The sequence below is a fragment of the Anopheles ziemanni genome, chromosome 2 (genome assembly GCF_943734765.1).
Source record: "Anopheles ziemanni chromosome 2, idAnoZiCoDA_A2_x.2, whole genome shotgun sequence".
Classification (NCBI taxonomy): Eukaryota; Metazoa; Arthropoda; class Insecta; order Diptera; family Culicidae; genus Anopheles; species Anopheles ziemanni.
In genome coordinates this window covers 19,395,619-19,422,752 of record NC_080705.1, presented here as the reverse complement: position 1 = coordinate 19,422,752, position 27,134 = coordinate 19,395,619, and the positions used below count along the sequence as shown (strand labels likewise).

Genomic DNA, 27,134 nt, shown 5'->3' with positions numbered 1-27,134 from the left:
ACAACACCCATCCTTCGAGGCAGACAAACAGGTTTATTAGCTTGCCGAGAGTCGCCGTTGTCGCGCCGGACGCTAAAAAGAGGCTTGTTGCAAGTGGTTCAAGCTCTCGCGCACAAGAAGATCGTGCCCGATTTGCTAGCTTTTCTTTCACCTCGCTCCCTCCCGGGAGGCCCTGCTCCGTTCGCCTCAAGACATTGGTCTCGAACGGTTAGCGATTAGTTGGCAGGTTGGAAATTAATATGAAATGGTGTGTAGACGTGCGCAATGCCATCGCGTCCTCGCGTCTTTCCCCTTTCGGTCTGGCTCTTCTTCTGGCCCCGGGGTGGAGTGCAGCATCCAGCATGATGCTCCAGCCCTTTGCCCCACGCCACTTCTTCTGCCGTTAAAAAGATGCAGGTGGCGCACGCACATCCGCTTCGCGTCTTCGCAACTCCAGACGGTAGAAAAAAGGGTGAATGAAAATCCTGCTTGTAGGGGACGGTCGGTGGGGTAGGGTGGAGAGTCGGCTAAGGGGCAGATCGAGTGCATTTACGATTGCGTGCGTCGCTTCGAGTGCGGAGTGGCGAACCGTGCACCACATCCTGCGAGCCTGCAGTCGTCTTGGTCGTAATGACGGGAAAGGTATTCGCGGTGGTGATGGTGGTGGTGGTGTTGTGGGAGTGTCACCCAACCCTAACCGAGATGGAGCTCACCATCTTTATGGCTTTATACCGCGAACCGGCGAAGGAATTGGTGTAGATGTTTATAACCAAATCGGTATGGTAATTGTCGAGCCATTTGCCGACCGACGTCGACGAGCCACGATGACATTCGAACGATTAGTCGACTCTTGAGACTTACAAGTCTGTGTGTCTAGAGGCTCGGCGGTGGCAGAATGTAGCCATCGATGTATGCAATGCCGAAACCGCATGCTCGTGATCAGGTGTGCCCCATGATTCTGGCTTACCACGGATCGTTACCCGATAATGAACCGCTCGAAACACAAAGTATCTGCGATCGAACGTTGGTAAACGGACAGGATGTTCCACGAGCCACCGCTCGATTGCCGCTCGTTAGTTTTATGCAGCTCTAGGAGTTAAGGAGAATGTAATTATATTAACAGCCTCAACTAATCTTCTGTATTTCTCTCTGCTCCCTTCCAGGTATGTTCCAGTTCCAGCATTGGGACAAGTGTCTGCGGGAAAGCCAATCTTACCATTGCGATGAGTACTCGCGTAAGTTATACTACTTTATTCCTAGAACACGCCAGGACTTCGCTTAATCGGGGCCAATAAAACCGCCTCGGGGAAGGCTAATTTTCCAACCACGAGCCCACGAATCGATTCCACGCTCGCGGACTCAATGATTCCCGGTGTCAAAAGACTCATAACTTGGGCGGCTTTACGGCTAACCCCTAGAGGAGCAAACACTTCCTCCAGAAATAAGAAAAAGACAGCCTAAGTCCCGGATAGATCGCTGAGATCGCAATGTAAACTACTCCCCCGTAATAAAACGGCTCCGGAATGACTACATTAAACGCGTCACTTGAGGCTAATGTCCCCAAGGGAGGGAGGAGAGAGGGGGGACAAAAAGTGCAGCATTAGTGTCTACCAGGTGCAGGTGGGAAGGTAGAAGGAGACGTAGGGGATCATTTCTTCTTTCCTACCCTCGAACTCGAGAGCGCCGCCTTTACGAGCCCAAGGGTGTCTAAGTAAAATCGTGAATAAAACGAGTAAATTGAATTGAATGACATTATTAGCCGCGATGTTGCGCCGGAGATGGCCACGAGGGCCAGGAATTCAGCGGTGGGTTTCTCCTGTGTGTCCGCCGTGGCAAAGAGTGTGCGAAAGAGCGAGGACGACGACGTCGACGACGCTGGCTTTGGTTTACACTTTTCTCCAGAGTGCATTTGGCGTTTGTCGGTTTGTCTGATGCCCTGAACCAGTTTTCTCATCTCATCGCACTACTTTATCGCAAATCCCTTCATTCCCGCTTCGTCTCCCCGTTCTTCCGCCCTTACTGTGGATGGCGGGATCGAGGAAAGGGGGGGTTGAAAAGCGAGCGCTAATTTAACGGATGTTGACAGTTGAAATCAGATTAATTTATTGATGCCCCCTCTCTGAGGCCCTCGGGGGGTGTGTGTGTGTGTGCGCGCGCAATCGGCCTTTTCGTTCGGCTGTCGTCGCCTGGTGGCTGGTGACGGATTTTTTCACCCTCCGCTACCCCTCCGTTTCCACCCGGTTCGCGCAACCCGGGAAGCGAAGAGAAGGGAGCGCTTTCGAAGGGCGCCTCGTCCACCGCAAGCCACGTAATCGAAATGATACGCTTGAAAACGGCGCAGTTTTGCATTTTCGGACGCCTTCGGAAGGAGGGGCGGGAAGAAGTGTGTACCCTCCATCAGGTGCAGGTTGTTGTCGGGTTGTGAAAAATGGTTACCTTCCAGCCCTCGGCCTGGCATCCTGTGCTTATCCGGTTTTTGGTCAGCGCGAAACAAATCTCTGCCCTTTGTCGAACGACGGCTTACTGGCCGCAGGTACCGCAGGATAAGGACCGATTGGCTCAGGGGGGGAAGAAAAAGCGCCGTGTGAAATAGTCCAATAAATAAAAGTGAGCTTAATCCATACAAATGTCGGTCCGGGGCTCCGGTTTTGTGGAACCCATTTCGCCGCACTTGCTCGAAATAATTGGAAGCGAATTGTGATAAAATTGAATTGAATGTTATTTTAGCATATTTATCACACTCGACACTGCCATAGTCAAATGGCGCCCCCGAAACGAAACGCTTTTATGTACCGGCGCCAAAAACGCCGTCGACGCAGTGCGTAGAAATCGTTTTCCACAGAACGGCTTGCTCCCTTCGTTTTTTGGCTTGGCGTTTGGCAAAAATCTCGCCGGTCCGTTAACCGGTCGATTACCGATGACAGGCACGTCCCGGTAGTTGTCTGCATTGATCTCGGCGTTCGTTACATCACGCTCGGGCCGGATATCCTTCAGAGTGTCCTCCACGCCGAGTGGAAATGGTCACAGACCCGCATCGAACGACGTTACGAATGGGTTGACGTTCAGTGTCGACGGGGAGGAAATCCCACGCATCTTCTTTCGGGGGTTCTGTTAACACTAGATCCGCTGCGAAGGCGATGTATTCTGGGCGCGTATCTGTATCTATCTGGAAGGCGAACGCTTGGATGGGGCAAGGAACTCCAAGACGCTCGGTTGTCAGTGTGGAGTAATTGTTTTTACTACTTCTTCTCCGTGAACGGCGTCGAAGTTTCTGATCTTTGTCTCTCCCTCTATCTATCTCTGCAGCGTCTCACAAATCGTCAGCAATCGGCGGGCCTTAGATGAATCCTTTTCGAGGTCGAGGTCCTCCCTCGATTTCCCTTCCACTAACACCCGGAGACATGCCGAACTAAAGGGGGGGGGAAAAGGCGAACAGCGAATAAAACCATCGAACGATTTTCGAAAATTCGCATCACGAAACAGACCAACATTCTCTGTTTGCAGATGTGTTTGCTGGCTTGCCTTCAACCGAGAATCCTTTTATTGTTTCATAGTTTCTCCCACTCCCCAACACCCCTCGTTTGTCCCCTTGTGGGGTGGATGGTGGGCGTTTGGCTGATGCTTAATTTGAATTTATTATCCAACCAATAGTCATCATCGTCACCGGCAGCGATGCGGCATGACTCGTGGCAACCGGCAACGCTATAACCCTATCGCCTCGTGCCTCCCAACTCCCTTATCCATGGAGACACCAACACGGCAGTCCCCCCGAATGTTCCGTTGGAAGGGACCGCTTTTTTCTTTACATATTTTTTCGATTTCTTTCCCGCAAGTCTGGTTGAATCCGTAGCTCATTTCATAGTTGTCACATGGTTTGCTCGGTTGAATATGGAAATGGGGTGGGGTAGGAGGGCGTTGTGCGGCAAAGGATTACATCGAGGAGCGTGTGAGAAAAAGAAAGGTCACCGTCGTCATCGACACCGGCATACAGTTCGTGTTCAAGTGGAAAACATCGGGGCGGATGCTGGTCATCGCATCGATGGGGGAAACGCGGGTTGTGGGTGGTTCAATCCGTTGCCATTCCATTCATCGATACCGCAGTGTCATCGCACAGGCTCCCCCCGTCCAGTCCCCCTCGACTTTGCCAAACCCTTGCCCCACGCAACCCCATCGACCCCAACTTTTTTTTTTCTTCCATATTTCTTCGCCAACATCTTGACGTTCCATCGAGAGCACGTGTTTTTCGGGGTGGCCGCGTTGCGTACGGCGCGTGTGGAGCTCGGGCGGCGGCGATGGCGACGACGTGTGATGAAAACCGAAACGAATTGTTATTCGGCGCAGAAACAGCATCGCCATGAACCGTCGGACGGGGTCGGGGTTGTCGAAGGAAGAGAGAGAGAGACAGGGATACAACAATTGACAGATGCTTAGTATCACTTTATGGTTGCGTGCGTATCTTTCTAAGGGTGTGTGTGTGTGTGTCTATGCTAGCGATTATATGAGCGAACATAAATCAGACGGAAAAAGGGGGCTGATGAGATAAACGAGCTTGGGTGAGGAATGTGAATTTATCAAATTAAATTCTTTAACTTTTCCTGCGAAGCAAGATTGGTTTATGAGTGCTTAAAACAATTATCCACGAGGAAGAATTTAAAACCATTTGCATACGCTGATTAATGTATTTTTTAATTTATTTAAAACAAGAAGCGTGTGATATATTTTTCCCACATCGGCGCGCTACCGCTGAACTCAATCCACTCATGCCAGACAGGTTGGCTTATTTTTTGCGATGACGTCGAACGCTCAAGCCTCAAGCGCACAACGGAGGCTTCGTCGAAGTAAAAAGCTTCCCATCCCCATCCGGTGACGCATTCGCAGTCTCGGACCATCACCCACTACAAACCGCAAGCTTCATCTTATCTTTCAAGCTCGCTTCCTGCTCCGTTGCTTCCACTCACAAAGACACACACGCGCGCAAGAAACACTAGCAGGAAACCCTTTTTGTAGGCTACCACGAGGTCGTTCTGCGCGCCTAAGATTAACCGTTTCGATGTCGTAAAACTGTTTTCAGCTTTCTTTCCCACAGACACCGGCACCGGGGGCTTCGCCTGAAGAAGCAGCCCGATGGTTGATGGGGCCCGATGGTGGCCTGTGGTTTATGGGGCTGGGAATGAAAAATAGGATCTGCTTTTCGGGGGTGCCTGGTTCGTCCGCCTTCGTCCCTCGGTTTGTGGGATTTATGGAGAACCTTTCGCAAGCCATTCCTTCCACAAGCCGGACGGAGCGGGGTGGTGGCGCTGTTGGTTGGTTTTAGTTTTACTCAGTTGTGTGTGTGTTTTGTTTTTTTACTGCAATAATCCTCTTCACTCTCGCGGGGATGCGGATGGGAAAAACTAAATTCCCGACCGGCTGGAGGCGAATATCTTATCGCTAAGTGGAACTTTCGTTTTACGAAAACGAAACACGTTCGCCGAAGAAAACAACACATTTTCGAAAGGGACCAAATTGAATCGGAGCCAGAATAGGGGAAGAAAGGCTAACCGCACGGTCACAAAATCGCGTCACCACCGCGTGGATAGCGGACGATAGTGCGTGCGAGCTAATGAAATTAGTCAAAAACGTTTTGGGTGGTATTTTTGACGTTGACCGCCAGCAGGGTGTCCGGTGGCGAAACCGTTGGTTCCAGGACGTGTGGATGATATTTTTAGGAACAAAAACAAATTTAAACGCGACGTAGTTTCGTACGAAAATATAACACTTTACAGTGGCGGAAGACCCGCCACGGAACGGGCTGCAATTAAGCCACCATAAAGCCGTGCAATTATGATACTAAAACTAACCATCAACACCTTCCCCGAGAGCCACAAATTATAGTTGTGTGGCTCCGAAGCGGGCCTTCCCGAGTAGCGGAAAAGAAGTAAAATAAACTAGCCAATCCGCGTGACGGAACCGAGCAGCCGCACCACCTTCGCAAGCCCGATGGAAATCATCGCGAAAATTATTCTTCCATTGTAGCGGGCCACAACATCTCGTGCTGCCTTCACTTGCGCCGGGCCCGGGCTTAATGTTCCATACGCCACACACTTGTCTCGGACGGTGTGTTGAATGTTCACTGAAGACTTTTGCTCGTCTCTTCCGAGGTCTCGTTTTTCTTCCTTTACTGAAACCACTGTTTTTTGCGCCACTTTTTGCTGAGTTTTGGCAAAGCCTCTTGCCCGTCGCCGTCGTCGTCGATCAAAGAACCAGCAAACGACCGCGAACGACCCATTCACTCATCATATGGTTGAGTTCTTCCTTACGTCGAACTCCTAGAGACTCCCTCGTGGGGTTAGGTTTTTGTTTCCTTTTTTTTTTGTTGTTTGCGTTGGCCGGAGTGCGGTTTTCGGTTCATTAATTCCATCCAGTCTCCTCTCGTTGAATTCCCTTCTGCCACGTAGCTTCTTGAGGAGGGGGCTCGGTGGGGGTGGGGGGTGGAAGTCTTACAAATTCGCCTCTATTATAAACACGTCCACCGACACGACAACGACGTCTCGTAGTGGGAGTAGTGGGAAAAATATTCAATCGTTGAAAGGAGAGGCGAAACACAAAAACCTACCGCTGAACGAGCATCGTTCGCATAAAAAGCATAACTTGACGATGCTCCCTGTATGCGCGAACGAAGAGGGTAGGAGTAAGGGCACCCTCTACAAACATTAAGAACCCGAACCAGAAGCCCAAAAAACGATCGCCCGCGTGAGGGGGAAAGCAAAACAAACCACTTAACGAGTCACCAGAGACGCAACTAGCGATTGGCGAAATAAGCCTAATAATAATGCAAAAACGGCAGCAAAAAATGTACAACCGTCTTTCGCATCTCCGGCAGCCAGCATCCTTCTTGAAAACCCCGGCAGCACAGTTCTTGTGCCAACGATTTTGGCCCCCTTAACGTGTACGGCACGTAAGTACCAGAACTCGAGCACCCGTGCAAGCCCAGTGTGGAAAAACAAGCCCAGCAAAACCTAAAACATACGGCACAACAGATGGTAGATTTATGTTGCGATACACTTGCTCTTGCCGTCGCCGCGGTGTGTGTATGTGTGTATGTGGTGTTTTATTTTATATTTTTAATCCATCCACGAGTTGAGGGCAAGTGAGTAAGGGACCAAAAAAAGGTTTAAGCATAAAATTATGGTTTGCGTAAATAATTTCGTCTGAAGAGCAGCATCCCAAACGACGACCCAAACTGTCCGGCGTGCGTTACACTGTGTTTGTAATTCTAATACTGTTCTCTCAAGCTCTTATATATATTTTAGGTATCGTCTTTGTAAGTGTTATTGCGCTGAAGGTACGTTACCAACAGCCGATTAAGCATTACTTCCTGCGGACTTTAATCCATTGCGATCGCCCTAGACCTTCGCTAATCCCCAGCTTTGGCTCAGATTGTTCTATCGCGCGCTGTACGAGGCGTTTCACACCGATTATGGATGATAGAACGACGAACCTCAGCACCGCGAGATCATAATCGATCCGATGATTTGGTGTGGAGTGTAAAACAAATAAAACCTCGCTAAAAACCCGAACGCGAGCAAGCCGCTGGGTCTCGAGCCCATATCGAGCGACAAAACCGCATCCATAAAATGGCCAGATACCCACCCGGGTGACCACAGATCATGTCCGGCCCCCTCCCCGAGCTCGTTGTGGTGTCGTATGAAAATGGCAATAAAACGTGGGTCAGTTTTTCACTCCAACGAGTGGGGGTAGGTAGGACCTGTTTTGCCCGGTACCGAGGAGAGGGTGGGCTCCCTTTTTCGCACCCACCCCCTCCATTTCCTTAAGGAAAAAAATAACATACATTTTTTTATCCCATTCACGCTCGATTCGTCAGCCGTTTTTTGATCGCCGCGCAGCTAATCAAACATTCGTACGACCTTGTCAACCCTGCGGAGCACGATCGCGCGGGCAGCTGCAAGCTATGGCGAAGGGTTGCAAAGGGAACGAGGGGATGAGGGTTGGGAGGGAGGGAGGGATAGATGGAAACAGATCGACAGGTGAAACAAAACTGTCGTGCTCGAAACGCCGAGGGTCGTTCCTTGAGTGAATTGATCGAACACATCCAAAAACGTACACACACACACACACGGTGGCGGGAGGGAAAAGGACGGTCGGTTCCGTTTCTGTTTCGTGTCGCTAACTGTCGCGTGTATGTTGGTGGCCAACCTGCGGTTTCGAGGTTTCCGAGCCTAGGATTGTTGTTGAGCGCAAGCGGCGGCGGCCAAACAACCCGATCCGATCGAGCGCGCCGCCGAAAGAATGACAAAAGGGGACCTTAATTGGACAGGTGTGTGTGTAGGGGGGATGAACGGGGAACGGGGACCGCCCAGTGGTAAAATCATTCGCGTATGCGCACGCGCCCGTATGCGCGCTAATGAGTGGCCTTTTATTGGCCCACGGCGCGATAGAATTCCGGCAGAAAAAAAATGGTTGGAAAAAGGGGGGTGGGTAGGATTGTGGGGTTGTTTCAACGGAGTGATCTACGGCCACGGGGGTGGTCTGGGTTGCGCCCGCGGGGGGTTTGGTGAGTCGCTTGTATTTTTCGCTTTATTTGACCAGATTGCATGCTGCCGCTCGCTTGGTTGCGCCAAATTTATAACTATTATCATATTATTGTTGCACGATTCCTCCCGCAAGGCGACCTCCCGAAGACAAACCATCACAACGGCATGGTGCATTGCATTGTGTGTGTGCGTGCGAAAACATAATCGAACGACGCCGAGGCTCGAGGCGAAGAGGCACGCTGAGCTTCCCTTGTACCGTTTTTTCTCGTCTCGACGATTTTCGTGTTGTTTTATTTTGCACCCCACCCCCGCCGCTCTTTTCCTTCCACGAGCGGAAAAAATGCCGAAAAACCTGAAAACTAGACGCACGCCATTTTTGACCCCAATTTGTGTCGCTCGCGCGTCAAAGCGCCGCAGCGCAACCTGTTCAACCCCTCGGGAAGCCTTTTCCTAGCGCTCGCAATCGGAGAGGGATGCCCGCCGGAGAGGAAAGAAACCCAAAAATGCTATACTCCTTCGCTATACGAAATTCGTAGATACACACATCAATCTATTGTTGACACCCGCGGACAAACACCGGAGAGCGAGAGGGAACCATGAGGGTTGCGTTTGGGGCGGCGGAAAACAACGAAAAGGAAAGCGCCTCAGCCGCGGGCCGACTTGATGTTCCTTTTTTCACACCGGGCTCGGCTCGAGGGGATTGAAGCGTGTTCTTTTTTTTGTTATTTGGTATCTTTCCTTTTATTATTATTTTGAAGGATTAATAAATTCAATACACCTTCACTCGCGGCGGCTTCGTCCGGGTTGATCGACGTGCCTATGGCCGGTGGCAGTTTTTTTTTTGTGCGTATGCCGTTGTGTGATGCTGGTGGGTCAGTCTTGCCTTCCGCCCCTCCCCGAGCCCTCTTTCGTGATGTCCATCGACGAACGGTCAATCTCTTTCTTAGAGAAACCAAAACAACAGGTGTTTGATTAATCGAAGATAAAAAGGAACGCCAGTGGAACAACAACAAGCCGAGCCGACTTCGAAGCGACGTTCATCAGAGTGGGCCTCCTCCTGCTTCTTCCTCTTCCGCTGCTCTTTCTACCCTGCTCTATTGCTTTCCGCCTCTCTTTCACCTAACGAACGCCACAGCAACAGGTTGCGGGTGGATGTCTTGTTTCGCGGTCATTCTCCCAGCCCGACCGCGACCGAAAAACCTGCTGCCGGACCCGGGAGCGAAACCAGTTCGGAGGGAGAGAAAGGCGCAGATGAAGATGATGGTTAGTTTATGCCCTGGCCGCTGCCACCGCCACCGCCACCGCAACCGTTGTCGCCATCCTCATCATCATCATCATCGTCTTCGCATTGTCCTCGTCGTCGTCCGATGCCGTTTTCCTTTTGCTCTTCGATTCGTAAACGCTTTGTTTACAAACCGGGATACAGTTGTACCGACGAATTGTCCATGCTTTTACTACACACACACACACACTCATGCACAGCATCATCTTCTTTTTGTTCGAACGGTCCACTTGTGATGCTGCCCGAACCAGCATCGGTGCCATCATAAAAGCTTACATAAACCCAACCGCACCGAAACCCGGGGGGAGGTTCGTCGCTTGATCACGGATGGGTGAAGTCTTTCGATTTTGATTTCAACTCCCGCATCGTCGTGGAGAAGCTTCATCGCCTGCGCACCGGTATGTTTGCGTCCACGCCGGTGCAATAAAGCGCTCTAACAATTTCATTAGCCTACATCGATTTGCCATTTTTCGAAATGAAGATTTCTAATTTAACATTTTACAATTTAGTGTGGCAGCACATAAATGGTAGCGCTGTACGAAGTGTCACGGCTTTCCGGTAAATTTCCAACTTTTTTGCAGCTTTCAAACCCCGTTGAAACTTCTGTCGAAAGCAGCTAGTATTATATAAAAATGGGGGACGAAGGGTTGGAAATATCGAATTTCACACCTTCCTATTGTCGAGCCGAGATTGCTCCTTTTATGCTCGTTTGCGTCGCTCGTGCTTGTCGCAAAAGCGTTAGAGGACCCACACCAAACAAAAAAAAACGCATAATAAGACAATTCGAAATTAACTAGTCCGAAAACGGAGAACCTGTTAGCTTGTTTGCCATAAAAGGCCCTACACATTCGCTCCGTTCGCTTCTCCGCAGGATCGGTTTTAGGTTCGGCCTAAGGCAGGCAAAAACAACACTTCAGTGCAGAAGAGTTGCTGCGCTCTTTCGTGTGTGCGTGCGCAAGGAATGAAAACGGGGGAGGACTTGACAAAACACAACCGTGGTAACCGCCTGGAGCCCAAGCAGGCGAGTAATATTATTAATATATCATTATTATTGGGTCGAGCCAGCGCTTCGTCAATCGGTTTTTTCGTTTTATTTTGCTTTTGGCACAAAGAAATCTATCGCAGCGGTTTCCAAATGGGGGGCGGAAAACACTCGAGTTGGGGGTGTAAAAACTCGACGCCGCAACTCGCGAGGAATCGCCGAAGGGGAGGTAAGGCTTTCGAAGGCTCACAGTGGCACAACCCAACAAGGCCTTCTTGGCTGGACTAGCGGCCAAGAGAACGCGGGAGGTTCGATGCCATAGATGGATTGTTGATTTTTTTTCCTACTCCACACCTCTCCTTGGCCTCTCCACATCCAATGCCTCTTCCTATCGGACGGATTTGACTTGAGATCGCACAGTTCATGGTCCTGCGTTTCAACTGTTTAGCTTTTTATTCCCTACTCCACCGGGGGTGCTTATTGGTGTGCTTAGTTCATTCCTCCTACACTCTCGTCACCAATCCTCAACAACCAACCCCCTCAGCCATCCCTTGCGTCCTCACGGACCATCATCAACACCCGCACACCAGCCACAGGCCGCCGGGCCTTATCCCGATGGCATCTTCCCCCCCCCCCCCCCCCACCCAAGTGGATAATGCTCATCTTCTTCTTTTGCTTTACCGTCCCACTTTTCCACCATGCCGCACCCCCGCCCCACCTCCTAGGCACCGGGAAGCCCCGCGTAGACAGGTTCGCTTCGTATCATCGCTCAGCTTGGCTCATCACATTCTTCATTCTTCGTACATAATGGTACGGGTTTAATTTTTTTGTCAGTGTGTCCTCCTATAGCCGGTGGATGGTAGTGTTTTCTTCTTTCCTGTTTCATTTTTCTTGCGTTTTTCTTCGCGTTCTCCTCCACAGTTTTCAAATATATTTTCCCCTTTTATTTTATTACACCCTCGCATAGGCAACGCCGCACACCCGGTTTTCTTTCATCCTTTCGTCTTAACCTTCGGCACAAAACGAAACTAGCCGCGGAAAGATCTTTCAGGCTCATAAGAAGAGTTGGAATGCCGAGGCTTCAAATCGTTCTTTTATTGGTGATCATTCGATGTTTTTTCGTTATTGACTTTTTTGTTTTTAAGGTTTCTTTGGCTCCATGAAGTTTATGAACTTTCAAGGATTGAATGCGGCAAGGACTTTTTAGGTTAAGGTTGAACTGTTCGAAGCTTCAAACAAAATGAAAAAAAATGTGTGATCGAATTTAAATGCGGTTTTACTTTTTCTCATCTCTTTTTTTCGAAACAAGCATCATGCCCATGAACATAAACTTCTCAAAACCAACACTGTAAAAGAATGAAGTATTACGTAGTTGTTTTTAAACACATTTCGAGAGTGTTTTTTCTCTGCTGCACTTGTTGCTGAGCAAACGTGCTGTTTATTCAAACTATTGTTTTTCTTTTCTGTTTCTCCTCCTCCGATTGACGCAATAGCAACATCAGAAGCGGGAAGATGCTGTTGAGTATACGTATCGTGAACAGGTGAATGGAAGTAAAAGTAAGAGCAAACAGAAAACCACAAAAACAGGGCTCCTTCGGGAAGGCGTTCCTAGTAGGAGATTTGATATAATAAAAATCATAAACTAGCAAACGAAAATAAGGAACATTGTTTTAAACTCCTTCGATAAAACGTACCATATTCGTGTCTTCTGAAGGTAAAAATGGTTCGTGAATTGTACCTGTTTCACAACTATGTACAGACAAAACAAACTAAACCAAAGAAGCAATGCGAGTTCTTATGCTCTACTCCTGTTTTTGCCTGGTTTCTGTTCGTTTTTTGTTTACGGAGATGATCATGACGGTGAGCTAAGAAACGGTGTTCTTCGGCGCTAGGACAGCTCCGTTCTCTGAGCTTGAACCTCAATCTAGCATCCATTCTTTCACGTGTTCTCACCCTTCTTTCTTCGGTTTAGCGCACCGTGTGGAGGATACTTTCGTTGTTTATTGTTGTTTTATCGTTTTGTTTCCACTTCAGTTTGCTTGCTTTCCGTTTTGAAACGGAGACAGCAGCATCGCTGACCAACAGTTTTGGTTGTACCTGCCCCATGTAACCCTTTCGGAAAAATGATGACGCGTTTTCTTCCTCTCCCTCTCCCTCACTCGTATCGCATATCGCATGTCGCCCCCGCGGTCAACTCAGAAGGTTCGTCGTCTATCCTGAGTCTCCCATTCCCAGAGACAAACAAATGCTCGATGATGGATGAAGAATGGAACGGGACACAAGTGTATGTATGAATATGGGGAGGGGGGTTGGGTGGTCGATTGCCTAGGTAGCATCTGGTTTTCAAGCGCATCTGTCCGCTGGGCAGCAAGAAAAAGCATTATAAAAGATGAGAAGCCACAGCACGGGAAGGCCCCCGAAGGTGGATTAGCATATTTATTGCGTTTTAATAAAAATTTATGTTTCAGATAATCATTGGGACAGATTCCTGCAGTCGCGATCGCCCCAACCAATTCCCTCTGTGTCGCCCCCGCTGACTCACTCCATCCGGTTCTCGAGAGCAGCTCGTACGCATGCCACATCCCGGGACCCTTCTTAACGGACCTAGGTTTTGCGGTCGAGTACATGGTCCTTTCTTTTATTAATTACATGGGCATTTAATTTATGTGCCGTCCGGGTCAAACGACTGTGAATGTTTTTCTTCCGGCCTGGTTTATCCGATTCTCCCCGCCTTGGTGAGGGTGGCCCTTCAACCCTTGCAACCCTCCCGGTCAATGGACAAGGGAAGAAATTCATCATAGTCTTCCTCTGCGCAGCGAAGGTCAGCCTCTAGTGTGTTGGCACATTGGCAATATGGTTGAGAGCCAGCATCCACCCACCACCGGGCCACGGTTGTGCAATAAACTGGTGTCCGTCCGACGCGGGCCAAAGACCTGCTTCACGATACCTGCCGTTTAAAGACCTTACGTTATCGGGCTTCCCCGCTGCGATAGGAAAAATGTGACGTTTGTCACCGGTTTTGACAAACGTAGCATGATCGCACAAGGTGCACAAACACACACACCGACACACACACACAAACACAAGCAGGCACATAAAGTAGTAGGAGAGTTTATCCTCAACGAATTCCAACAACACATTCGCCTCGGGCCATGGATAATCGGAATCGTTTCGGTGGGAGATGGAAAAGAAGAGAAAAAAACATTAAAAGCCCAGCACGGGAATCCCAGTTTTCCATTCACAAATTTCGACCCCGCGGAGGGAATCAGAGTTCGCGAGGACTTTGTGTACCGCATTGCAAAAGGTTGCGCGGAAAGAAAGAAAGAAGAAAACGACGGGAGATGGAAAGAAACGGAGATGAAAACCTGCACAAAAAAAAGCAGCAGAAACAACCTCCGAAGCCTCGGGAAGGTTTCGCCAACGGGTTTCGCTTTGCGCGCCGAAATTTGATTAGTTAAACTTGTCAAAACTGTAATACTCTACCTTTCAATCATTTGATCGATAACTTTCCAGCACTAATTTCGCTCCCTTCACCTCCCGTTCGCCTCACCCGTGGGCCTTTTTCCTCACCTTCGTCTGCTTTGTGTGGGCTAATTTTTCCTTCCACTTTCTCGCCCGCAAGAGTGGGTGATCTGCTTTGGTGCTTCTGAATCATTTTTCGAACGCGCTCGGTGTTGGTGCGGCAAAGGAAATAGTTCAACCGTTGGTCGCGACGCTTGTTTGGAGTTTATGTTGCTTTATTTTTTGCTCACTCACCTTTTCTTGTTCATGTTTCTCTGTGTGGAAGATGGCAACCCGGTCTGTGGTTGAATGTGTTGTGGTTGTTGTTGTCTTTTTTTTTCTTTTTTTCCTTTTTTTTGTTAGGAAAATTATTTCCCAGCCCACCCAAACGACCTCCGCCCCTCCCGTCCGTCCCGCGTGCAACGTCCCGTCCTAGGGAAATGATCGTTTTCGGGGATCTCGACAGGGCTGTCGGGGTGGAGTGGGTTATGGTGGCGTAAGTAAATTAATTTTTCATCAGCTACGCTCATCTCGACTCGCCCATTCGTTGCTGCCGGTGGTGCTACGATTGATTGTGGTGGCCTCGAACAATCGCTCGGTTTATATTTGTTGCGGTCCAATGTTGCTGATGATCGTTGGCTGCTTCTTTGCTTTCCTTTCAAGCAGAAGGGTACGTCCTTCGGGGGTGGCTTGGGGTTTGCGCGTGTGGAGTGAAGTTCATACATGGACCATAAGTAGATCTGCTACTTCGCTCCCCCTAGCCTCCTCCTCCGTTCCATACCGTAGCGAAACATAATACTCTTCGACCGTGCACCGTAAAATAGATCACTAATCGGCCTCCAGCATCCTTTCGCCCGGCAAGATGGCATCAGATTGTTGTGGACCGGCCAGTTTTGGAGATCGGCTACACATATGGAATTGAATTATTATTACTTCTGTTTTCTGTTTTTGGAGGCATTCGGGAAAAGCTTCTTGTAAAGCTTTCCGCCGAATCAAATAAAAACCTTTAAAAATGATCATCGTCTGCACAAGCCAACACACTTCCACACAAAACGATACACTCACCACGCCACACGGAAATTCCCTTCGTTACGAAATCGAGAGTGAAGGGGGTGGATGTTTTCGGAAGCCCAACCGAAACGGCCCAAAATGGAGAAAAATGGAGCAAAAATCAATCAAAAAATCAATTCACCACCTCCGGTACGGCGATTGGCGTGCTCTGCGCAGACCGTTTTGGCTGCCCGCCCACCTTCGCGATTTCCACCTTCGCCACATGATTCACCGGGTTCGATTTAAACGATTTTTTATTAACCTCTACCCATTGCTATTCCGTAATCGGGCCGAAGTTTAACTCCCAGTCGGTTTCTTTGGATTTTGTTTCTATTTATTTGGGGCTAGGTGTTTGATTCAAAATCAATCTGAAATTGCAATCAAAAGCAAACAACAGTTTGCCAGCCGATTACCGAGACCTAACCATTTCAATTTGGCTGGGAAATTTACTGGTGCCCCTTTCGATCGGTTTGCAAAAATCGACAAGATAAAGGTCGTTAGCTACCTATTTTTTCCCCGTTCAGGAAGCTTTAGAGCACTCGTTCAAGCGCTTGATGGCTCTTCAATGCTGCTTCTGCTAACACCCGGAAATCTAATGCTCTTCTCGGCGAAGAAAAAAAAAACCACCCCTTGGGCTGTCCACCAACCACTTTCCGTGGTTCTCGGGGGAGTACGTGCGTCTCGGGCCATGTACGGTGGTATATTCTTTCGACCTTCTTTCGCGCGTTTTACACTCGGTCGAGCCTCTCGATCTGAAGGTACGAAAGAAGGGGAAAAAAAAGATCTAACATCGTCGACAAATTGTAATGACGGTGGCGCAGAAGCTGCGGGCTTCAGAACACCCCACCAACCCCTTGTACGTCGCAAACGTGACGATCGCCCGGAGTGGCGCGCGAACGGTCAGGCGAGCGAGAAAAATGACCAGATACAAATCATCGTTCGCCTCGCGTTTATTGCCGGTTTCGATATTTCCGCATGTGGTCAGATTTTCGCGCCATGTGTGCGTGTGTGTGTGTGCCTAGTTGTGCGTGGTTTTTCTCGCCACCACTGTCCGGCCGGGGCCCGGGTTCTTATTATTAGCGAATTAGAAATGAATTTGCTGCGAATGAACGTTTTCGCTGGCGTCAGCAGTGCCATTGAAATTAACTGCCTCGTCTCTTCGAGCTGGGGGGCCGTTGGTGGCATGATTCTTGCTACCATTTTTTTCTAACTCTTCTTTTTCCATTCTTCACCGGACCAAACCCCACCGCCCGTTCTAGGGTAGGTTGTGTCCTTCGCACAGAAGCGAATCGCTCCCACAACATGCAAGTCAACGACGGCCATCGATTGGAAACAACAAAGTTTCCGATTGGATTTATGGCCAATTATCGGGTTTGGGAAGCAGCTGTTCACTCAAATTGAACTGCACGCAAAGCAAAAGGGATTTATGGAGCGTTCGATTAACACGCCGTAGCCCTTAGACGATGTTGTGGGAAAAATCACAAACACACAAAATAAAAACAAAACTTAAATATTTGAAAACGAATCTTTTGCAGAAGATTCTCCGTTTGTCGGACGAGCGGACCTCGGGTCTGCTTTCGAAACGTCCTATTAATCATCCTAAAAGCTCACCCAGATAAAACGAAAAAACCATCCACACCCCGAGCTGCTTTTCTCACGGATGAACTAAAAGTTTATATCCTGCGGCAATTAATCTTCGGGCCGAAAAATGTGGGTCAGGAAGCCATTGAAGCTGTCAGCGGCTATAGCTTCATTTTTCATTTAGGTAGCAAGAATCGTTTGACTACGTTTTTGTCTCTTCTCCACTGTGACATTTAAGCATCGTGTTGACAACATTTAAAAATATAAGTTTGTCGAGCTGCAAGCTTCCGCCCTCTGGAGGAAAAGCTCGTTTTTCTACCGCCGTCGGAGCCAAAGTGCTTCCTCCCCCCAGTCACTAATTTCCAATGAGTCATTAAATCGGGGCCACAGTTCGGGAAATGGTGCAAAATTGGAGCAAAATGGTCTTTCCGGCCCTTCTCGGTGCCCGCCCACACACCCTCTCGATTTTGGGCGGTGAATAACTCATACCCCGATTGCCCCACGACGGCTAGGAAGGGCTCCGTTTCAGTCGCGTCGGTTAAATTTTAACCTATCTCGGGTGGTTTAGTTTTTCGCCTGTTTTCGCTTCTCCCCAGTTAAATTTTCATTTCGTTTCCTTCCACGTGCTTTCCTATTTTGGCTGCCAACGAACAGCCCCAAAAGACGCTCTTCCCAGCTGAAGGAAATGGAGAAAAAATAACCTCAAGCCGGCGAGTGAAGCCCGCAGGTGATGAATCTCAATATAGCGTGAAATTTTTAATACTTCCCTTACGCGCCGGGCGCACGAGAGCAATAAGCTGTACGGTGGAGTGGCCATAATTTGCCGCTGCCTGCCGGCCTCACGCTGCATCAAATCGGCTGCCCGAAAAGGCGGCGACGATGGACACCGCGAACAGAAAACACATCACCGGGGAGCACAAAACAAAAAAGTAAAAGAAAATACACCTATCCACCCACGAAACAACAAAGCGAAAACGAAACGAACAAGAGCAACTAGCCCATAAGAAGACGCTAGTAGTGAAGAATTAGGAATGGGTGGAAAAAGTAAAGCGTTTTCTGTGTGCCCACGGGGTGGCGTTAGTTTTTTTGCTCTCCGAAAATTTCCGTTTCGTTGGACGGAAAACGAAATAATCGATTTTGGTGAGATGGGTGGCGAGGGGAGGGGAGGGTTTTGGGCGATGGCATGGCAGGTAGGAAGGCCCCCGAAATGGAGCCTCATCGTCGTCGATGATGACGACAGCGACAAGCGAGAGACGATGGCCACGATGCCGCTAATAGAGGAAATCATTAAAATTAGATAAATAATTCAAGAAAACAAAACAACAAAAAATCGCGCTCGGAACCGGCGAACCGTGCGGTGTTGGTGGGCAAGGGGGGGAAGAAATATGTAGCAACAAACCACATCACACAGAAAAGAACGCGAGTGAAGGCGGAATGGGGAGGAACTGTGGCGAGTTAACAATTAAGAAGAAAACGCCGCGACGCGTCCGGTGGAGGAGGAATCTTTGTCGACAGAAATGTTGTGGTATTTTATAATCCTTCGCATCCTCACACGAGCGCGCTCTCAGGAATCGAGGTTCCCTGTCCACCCACTGCCAACGCACCGCTCGTTCCACCCGCGTGGCAATCGGGCAGCATAAAACGGAAGCGATCGAACGAACGGGCGAGGGGTTTGGTCGGGAACTCATAGGCGGCGGTGGCGGAGGTCATAAAACTGTCCCATACAGGAAGCAGCACACACGACGGCCACAAACGGCGTGCCAAGTCGTACGCCGCGAAACAAAACTCTCGAGAGAAAAACGAAAAAGATAAAAAAGGTAGTAGTAATGTTTCCCCATGTGAAGCCGACGCGTCGCGTCCATCAAACCGCGAAGGGAGGCTTGGGACCGTGAGGAGAGGGACATATTCCATACATTCACACATGCCACACACACACACACCACATATGGGGCGAATTTCATGGCCCTAATTTAACAAGTAGTTATATAAATATATTTTTTAATTACATTTAATATCGCATGCTCAGGTGCAGTAAACACTGGATCGGCCTGGCTACCGGAGCGCCATTACCGGACTCGTCGCCTCGGCGGGGAGAGGGGTTTGCGGGTGCTGGCGACGCTATATGGCCTCGTTTTTTTTTCTTTTTTGAGGTTCGCGTAAAGCCTCCTCACCTCCCAGGTGCTTGGACGCTCTCGGGGGAGGCCAGAGTTTCCGTTTGTTTGCCCGCCTTTGTGGGAGTGGAGCTTTGCGTGATCTCGTTCTAAAGAACGTCGATGTAGAATGGGTTGTTACTTTTGTATTTTTTATTTTTTTCGTGTATGCATTTTACTTTCCTTCGATTCGGTTGATTTGTGTAGGACGAGTGTGCGTGAATACACGCACACACATCTGCACGATGGCTGACGGCTAAGAGCCCGAAACAGGAGAAGGACGGCATTCCGGTTCGGGAAAACTATGCCTGCTATTTCCTGTTCCAATGGCCAACGGCATTATGATGCATTCCTTCCTGCGCTCGCTCGTTGTGCAAGTGAGAAAGTCGTCCAGGAGGCTGATAAAGTTTCGTCTCTCGATGGCTGACAAAAGAAAACAGTTGAATCTTACGAAAAGAAAAAGGATCTTCTACAAAAAAATACATTGATCAACTCAATTTATCAGAAACTAAACCTCTTTAACTAAAATTGTGAGAAAAAAAGTTAAACCTTTCTAGCAAAGCAAATATATGGTTTCTTTAAAACTTTATTTTCAAAGCGAACTCAAAACACTATCATAAAATGTCGTGACAAACTCATTAGCCTTCAAATGCATCGGATGAAGTCGTACGGTACCTAAATGAAAGCTATTTCCTCATAATCTCCCGCGCAATAAATTCCCTGGAGGATTTGAAGTAAAACAAAATCGTCCCCTTCAAAGTTGCCACCAGCGTTTCAGACGAATGCTGATTACAATATCTTTAAAGCGCACTCAAAGATGCCGGCGATGCATCGGACCTTTCCATCCCTCGGTGCCGTTAGTTTTCCGGAGACAAAGTAGAATTCCACTGCTTTTATCGGACAAAAAGCTTTTTTTTCAGCACCGTTTCCCAAGCCAGGCTCCGCCACCTTCGAGTAACAGGTCAGCTGTCCGCCACCTCGCTCCTCCAGCACACGTTGACGTTAATAGTTTCAAGTATTAGATTTAATTGCACTTGACACCTGGTGTGACAGATGTGATTGCGTCGGTCCGGTTCGTGCGCCGACCCCCGGAAAGATTTCCGGATGCCCAAGACGTCCCCAACCATGGGCACCGACACGCACTCGGAAGGTGTTCCGCCCTTATGGTAATAAAGAGAACTCTGGAGAAGACTCACCGGCTCCAATCAAGCGCAACAGACTCGTGGGATCTAATGAGATGTGATGGAGCTGAAGGGGAGGAGGTGGTTATTCAAAGACACACACACACGTGCACACACCTGTCACCCTAAAAGATTGGCAAACGTGTCGTGCTCGGAAAATCCCCCCCCCCTCCAAGGTGTGGTGGACGGGTTGGGAGGCCTCTCGACAAACCGGCAAAGAGTTCGAGTCAATGATTTATGGTCGAGGGATGGCAATAAATTTCAAATTTTTTCGTCCCATCCGCCCCAATCGTCGCTGTCGTCCTCTTCAGTGGTTCTGTGACGTCGGTGAGCGTCGATCGCGGTGGACACTAAGTAGCCGACCGCCTTCCACGACCGGCCCAGTGCCGGGAGAAGGGGTAGATTTTTCCCACCGGACCAAAAGCGGGAGGGCACATCCTCGAGAGTTAATCGTTCGGGCGGGGGACGCACATTAAATCTATGTCACACGGCACGCCAACAAGCAACCACGACACGGTGAGAACGCTCGGGGGATGCTGTCGGGTTTTCGGGCCTTTCGGGGGTTTGTCGGAATTGGGTGGTGAAAGTTTCCCGCCGTCGGACTTTTTATCCGTTTGTTTCTTGGTTTGGTTGATTCGTTTTTTTTTAGTTTGGTTGAGTTGCGAACCACTTCTTGGAGGAGGTTCGCTTGGGCGCGAGCTTTTCTGTCGCAGACGGAAAGGAAACTATCATTCGATGAGATTGGCCACTTCCCGGAACCATTTGACACGTTATATGGTGGGACTGCCTATTTTTTTTCCCTCTCCCCACACGGCCGTTATCGAGTGGAGGAAGAAAAAAAAAGCACAGGGAGTTGAGGTCGCTTGACCCCGCTCATTATCGCCATCCGCCGAGCCGGTACAAAGCGTTGGCCGACACTCGGGACGAACGCTCCGGGTTGGTATGGTAAACGGCACTTTTCGTGAAAAATCTTTCACCATCAGCCGGGCGCGTCTGTGTTTATCGCTCAATACTGGCGTCTTCCGCCCGGCGGGTCACAATTCAATCGCGCCCCAATCGCGAGACTGTACCCCCCCCCCACCTTTTCCCTCTCTTCCATGCTCTTCTACGCCTCGGTTTAATAATATCGCGATGACTTAAGGTACCGAAGGAAGGAAAGCAACTCCCGAAAAAAAAACACACACACACCGATTTGTGGTTGAAAAAACAATTTCCGCTTCCTGATCAGCTGCTGCTGCTGCAATCGCACGATCACATGATCATCATCAGCGTCAGCCAAAAACGGTTCGGTTAATGCAGGTTACGTTCGACCCGTACGTCCAAAATCAACACCGGCCATCTTGAGATCCATCTCGACGCCCGCCCTCGGGCTCACTAATCGCAGGTGGTGCCGAGACCGGTCCGATCATCACCCAAATATTGGCACCATGGCGTGCGTGCAGGACTCACGGGGAGTGCGCGCCGTTGTTGGGGTTTTTGGGTTGGGTTGCGTTGGAGCTGACCCCTCCGGAGGCGGATGTTGCGGTTACGCGGTTACGCAAGGTTTCCCTGCTGCGTGCGATTGTTTTTCGTTCGGGACGGTCCAATCTAACCTTCTTTTTTCAGCTTCATCCATCGTCATCGCCTCCCGTTGGGTCGAGCAATCGAGCGATGGAGCGTCTCATCTCGTGACTCATGAACGGTACGACTCCCCGGATTGGTGTTTGCATTTGTTCCTCTCCACCTCTTCCGTGCACACCATAATTTTGTGCCATTTTTATCAAACTGTTAAACAATGCAGCTGGTAACACCTCCACCTGATGGGGAGGTGAGTCGTGAGTTTTACACTTCATTCAAGAAAGATGGTGAAGAGCAGCAAAACCTCTCCTGCTTATGAAACGTCGACCAGGGTACACGGGGTTACGACGAAGGGATGGGAAAAAAGATGTGCGCGCGTTATGAGTTCACTTAAAATAATCGATCGAAAAAATCAAGGTCCGGATAAATCGATCGATCGAGTCCGATTACACATCGCCCAAAACCCAAACCCCGGCCGACCTGCGCTTCGAACGCCATCTGTTGCCCCGTGATGTGATGTGATTTTTTCCCTCGGAAAACATTCAATCATCGCTGGCTTCCCCCTCTTTTGCCGCTGGAGGGGTCACCAGCGCGTGGCGTTGGGAGGGCAGGCCCCGGACGATGGTGTCTGCTCGCCTTTCCCCGTGCGCTCCCAAACAATTACTGTTCGTTGTTGGTGTTGCTGTTTGGGGTTTACACTTTTTTCCTTCATCACATTTTCATTAAATTATTGCAATCGAATCACAACATTTTTCGATCAAGCAATGAGATGTACGCCCCAAAGCGCAACATCTAACCACCAATCCTCCCTCCGTCGTCCCTCTCACCCCTTGCCCGGCCTCGGATGCCGCGCGGTTGGGTTCCGAAATAATTTTTTGATCGTCCAATTACGTCGATTATCGGCGCCAATTATCGCGGGTGGTGGTAGTACGGTTGGTAATGGTTTATAGAATTACATAAAAAAAAGTAACACCCTGTAACGTGGCTGATCGAAATTTGTTTGCCTGAAGGGAGCGTACGGGAGAGCAGGGGGTGAAGAGTCGGATCCGAACGGATTGCATTGCGAGTGCCTGCCCGGTGACAGATGTTTAGGATGGGCATGATGGAAGAGGACATCGGTCGTTTCTTTTTCGTTCTCCTCTCCTTGAACATGTCTCGACGTCAAACTGATCGCCGGACGGACGTTTGAAATGAGCGACAGGTGCCTGTGTCGAAGGACTGAAGCGTCGCTCGTGTTCTAAACGTCATAGATTCCAAAGGCCTAACCTCAAACGGTGGAAAATAAGACAAGGCTTCGATCGATGCATGCGAGCGGGACCTTTTGGCGGGAACTTATTATATCATCCTCCAACCAGCTTGGGTCGACTTTGCGACCGATCCTTCCACCGGCGAGACTTCCTCGTTTTGATTAGATTCTAAAATCGCAACCCACACGAAGGTTGGCCACCTTCGCCACTGGAATAAAAAGACGGTACGCGTTCGCGTGTAAACCGCACCGGAATAAATGAATGCATAAACAATCGATGCGCGCACAAACCTTTCTTATACGTGGCCCTCCTGCGATGGTTGGTTCTGCAGTAGAAAACAGTCTGTGTGTCGGTAGCAAAGAAATAGTTGAAATTCCAACGCAAAACATTCGCGCAGGCCGGATGGGTAAATATTTTGAAAGAGGATTGAGTTCTGTGTTTCCCCCCCAAACGCCCAGGATAATATTTCTTCCTTTGTGACTTCAAAGAAAACCCGCCCGATTGACCCACAGATTCTCGATCGATCAATTGTTTTCTTATTTTGTGCCATTAACAGCATAACTCAAATCGGGTAGAAAATGTTCGGACGCTTTTGTGCGGCGGGCGGAGTCTTGCAAGACAAAAACGTCCGAGCTCCGACTTCGGATGCCTTAAGGTTGGGACCTCGAAGAAAAAAGAGAGGCATTCAACAGCTTCAGGCCGCCAAACCGTCCGTCAAAAAACCCGCTTTTGTTGTCCGGCGCGTCATCCGCGCGTCCACCGTGGTCAAACAACAGAAATAAAAACCGCCTTGGACTCCCCGAAAAAACACCCCTGTTCGAATTGCATTCTGGCGACCGGTATTCTGCCCTTTTGCCGCTTCTGCCTCTCACGGTCGCGCGAGGATACAGCGACGAAATCCTTGCGTTTGCGCAAGAATTCGGATTCGCATTCGCGGTTCGATGGCAAACCATTTCTCAACCGGTCGGTCATCAATCAGCCTCGGATTCGCACCCCGGCAGCGGGCGATTGTTGTTGTCCCGAGCCCTTGAGCTGCCTGCCGACTCCGCTCGCACTCAATACCATCCTCCTCCGACAACTACCTTCACCTGTACGCCTCATGGGGCTTTTTTCGCACGCTTCACACCGTACAGCCTCCTCGGAGATGGGTTTCAATAATGTCGCAGTAAGGAATGGCGGGGACCACGAGAGGGGAGAGACAAACGTCGCTCGCCTCGAAAGTGACGAACAAAAAGCCCCACGAGATCCTCCCACCGAGGCATGCAAAAGCTGAGAGCCTGCGCCTGCTGCCGTCGCGGAATCGATTTCAAATAAAGTGGGAAGCCACCATGAGACAGCAAGTGGCCGGTTGCGATGCATTACGTGGCGATGCATGCCGCCTGCACCTTTGACAAAAGGGATAAAGCCGTCGACTACCGGTAGCCCTACGCCGTCTCGGTCGTCAGAGTTGAAGAGTCACCATGTTTCGCAAACTTCCGTCGATCGTCGTCTTCTGCAGCGGCTACTGAGTTTCAACAATTCAAACATTCATTTACTGGACGCGCACCCAGTCTCCTGCAGCACTTGAAGAGAAACGCTTTGAGGAGCACCTTCTTCTGAGTAGGAAGCACCCTCCCGAAAGCCAAACAGTCCAACTAATCAAAGCCGTTTAGAAAGGTGGCGCTTCTTCGGCGCTACGAGATGGCGGCAACCGGCTACCGCAAAATGGCAAACATGCTTCTGCAAACACAAAACCAAACAGTCCCCGCACGCTGTACCCCGAAATGGCTGCCTTCCGAAAGAGTGGCGGGTGTGGCTTCCGGGAACATACAGCCCACCACACAAACACACATTCACGCTCAAGTTTGGAACTCACCACCTAATCGACTCCAAACGGGGCGAGGTGTTGATTTGATGTTGGAGTTCGCCGCGACTTCCATATCTGCCAGCATCGACAAAATAAATAGCAGCCGAATATAGGGTGGCAGTAGGAGAGGAGCGAAAAAAAACTCCTCCACGCCATCGAACGTGTTTGGCTAGTGATAAGAACGCTTATCATATTGCAAATAAAATACACGCCGCTGGACATCGGCCGTTCATCATGGGGTGCGATTTTTATGCGCACTGCACCTACATATCGGGAAGCGTTCGATTACGAAATGGCGCCAAGTTACACCCGTGAAGTCCGAAACCGCATGCACCACCTGATGGGGGACGCTGCAAAGTGGGATCTCCGCACCTTTTTTGGGGGAATGAGGGCACAAGTTTAAAGGGGAGCTCAATCCATAGCATCACCACGCCTTGAATGATGGTTCTTGTAAGCTTTCCAACGCCCTCTAAGCATTCTACAAACGAGCGGCCAATTTGTAGTCCCTCCTGATAGCGCGCGGTAGTTAAACACCTATCCAGTTGCTGCGGTGTGTGTAACCCGGGTGCTCAATCAACGTAATTACCATATCATCCATAATCTCACTATCCCATTCCACGCTAAATCTCACCGGTAACGCTTAAAGATTGCCGCGCGGGAAACGCAGATCCCTCAGCGATGCCTTCGAACATAGTGCAAGTTTCTTGCAGCAAACCGCAAGCGCGGACCGCAAAGCGCCCGATCAGTCCCTTCCAAACCCCGGGACCTTCGGAAGCGTGAAGAAATTTGCGGCAACCGTTCGCCGCGGCTAATCATCGCATTACTCTTGCCCGGCATCCACCACACAGAGGTACCACCTTTTCTGGTACGGTACGCGTCCGGTTCGCGCCTCCATCGTTGGTCTCGCAAAGTGAAGCCTATTTCCTCGCCTCGGGTCTTCGGTTGATGCGGCCGGATTCTGCAGATTGGCGCTACTCGATAAGCATGTACTCGGCAGCTTGCAAAAGCCTGCCCTTGGACCGGGTGGAATTAAGGGCCACTCGAACCATGGGCTGCGAAAGGTGGCAGCGAAGGTTAAAAGTTGGCAGAACTTATGCGCTCCCGAGCGTTTGGCTTGTGTGACGTTGCGGAAGCCCTGTCCGTTCGGGTCAATTGTAACAAATAGTAGCAAATTGAGCGGATTGCGGGACTTATTCAAAGGAGTACCTAATTTGACTTATTTACCCTCGGGAGATGTAAAACTTGAGGCATTCCAGAAACGACCTTCGGGAGAAATAGGTGAAAAATTATTCATCACTTTAATGGAACTTTCTTTCATCCTTTCTTTCCAGGTGAGTCGCGGTATCCAGAATTGAATGGACTAAATCAAAAAGGCATCACAACGACGCTCCTAGTTGATTTCAGTAAGTCCTGAACTTCAGAATCCCTCCAAACTTAAAGGTATTTGGACGCTAACTCTATTCCAAACGATCGACAAACCTGTTTTAAAAGTCCACTGTGCCAAACACAGACCCCTTAGAGCTTCCACTGTTTGCGTTCTTCTGAAAATCTTAAGCAAACACCAGCCACCAGAGTCCATAACCACCACAAACCACCGGCTTCAGGCAAAAAGTACCCGGCTCACCAACGAGATATTTATCAATTTTCACGCCATCTGAAGCAATCCGGCGCGATTCGTTCGTGCTTTGGCGACGGATTACAAAAAGCTCCGGCAACACCTAGGCACCAACCCCGCCTTCCGCCCCGAACCGAGCCAATGGACGGTAGTTAATTAATGTACATTAAATAATCGATAATTGATTGTGTACCTTTTTCGGGCGCACATACGCCGGGGCGCCAGTTTGCCTAGCGCTCATGAGTTGGTGGTCTCGGTCTCGGTGGCCAAGCAGACGGCGAGTTTGTGAGCTGAGCCGAATCGAAGCGGGCCGTGTGTCACCACACTTATCTCGTCGTTGTCGTTAAAATTTATGTCCCACACGACGCGACCACGACACGATGGTCGGCTTGCCAGCAGAAGCAGCATCCACAGGCAGAAGCTTGACCGTTCGTTGCACACGACGCCACACATTGTTACGTCCATCATGGGACCCGCGGGTGCGGATTTGCCGGGCTTAGGCCGAACTAGGAATCCGAAGATATGCGGGATCCTTGCGGGCGGTTTCTCGCCGGTTTCTTCGGCGGATCCCTGACGGGGTACCGTTTCCACCGCAAGCAGCACTTGATTACCGGCCCGGCGATTATTCG

The 27,134-nt window shown here is 49.7% G+C and overlaps 1 protein-coding gene across 1 annotated transcript in view; it reads left to right on the top strand.

Moving 5' to 3' along the window:
- The first annotated feature begins 895 nt into the window (after positions 1-895).
- LOC131293130 (zinc finger protein 853) overlaps positions 896-27,134 on the top strand; it is a 46,083-nt gene continuing 19,844 nt past the window's right edge. Inside the window, exons 1-3 of the mRNA XM_058321207.1 lie at positions 896-986; positions 1,143-1,214; positions 7,272-7,303. Coding sequence (XP_058177190.1) covers positions 896-986; positions 1,143-1,214; positions 7,272-7,303 — 195 coding nt within the window. The remainder of the gene's footprint in view (positions 987-1,142; positions 1,215-7,271; positions 7,304-27,134) is intronic.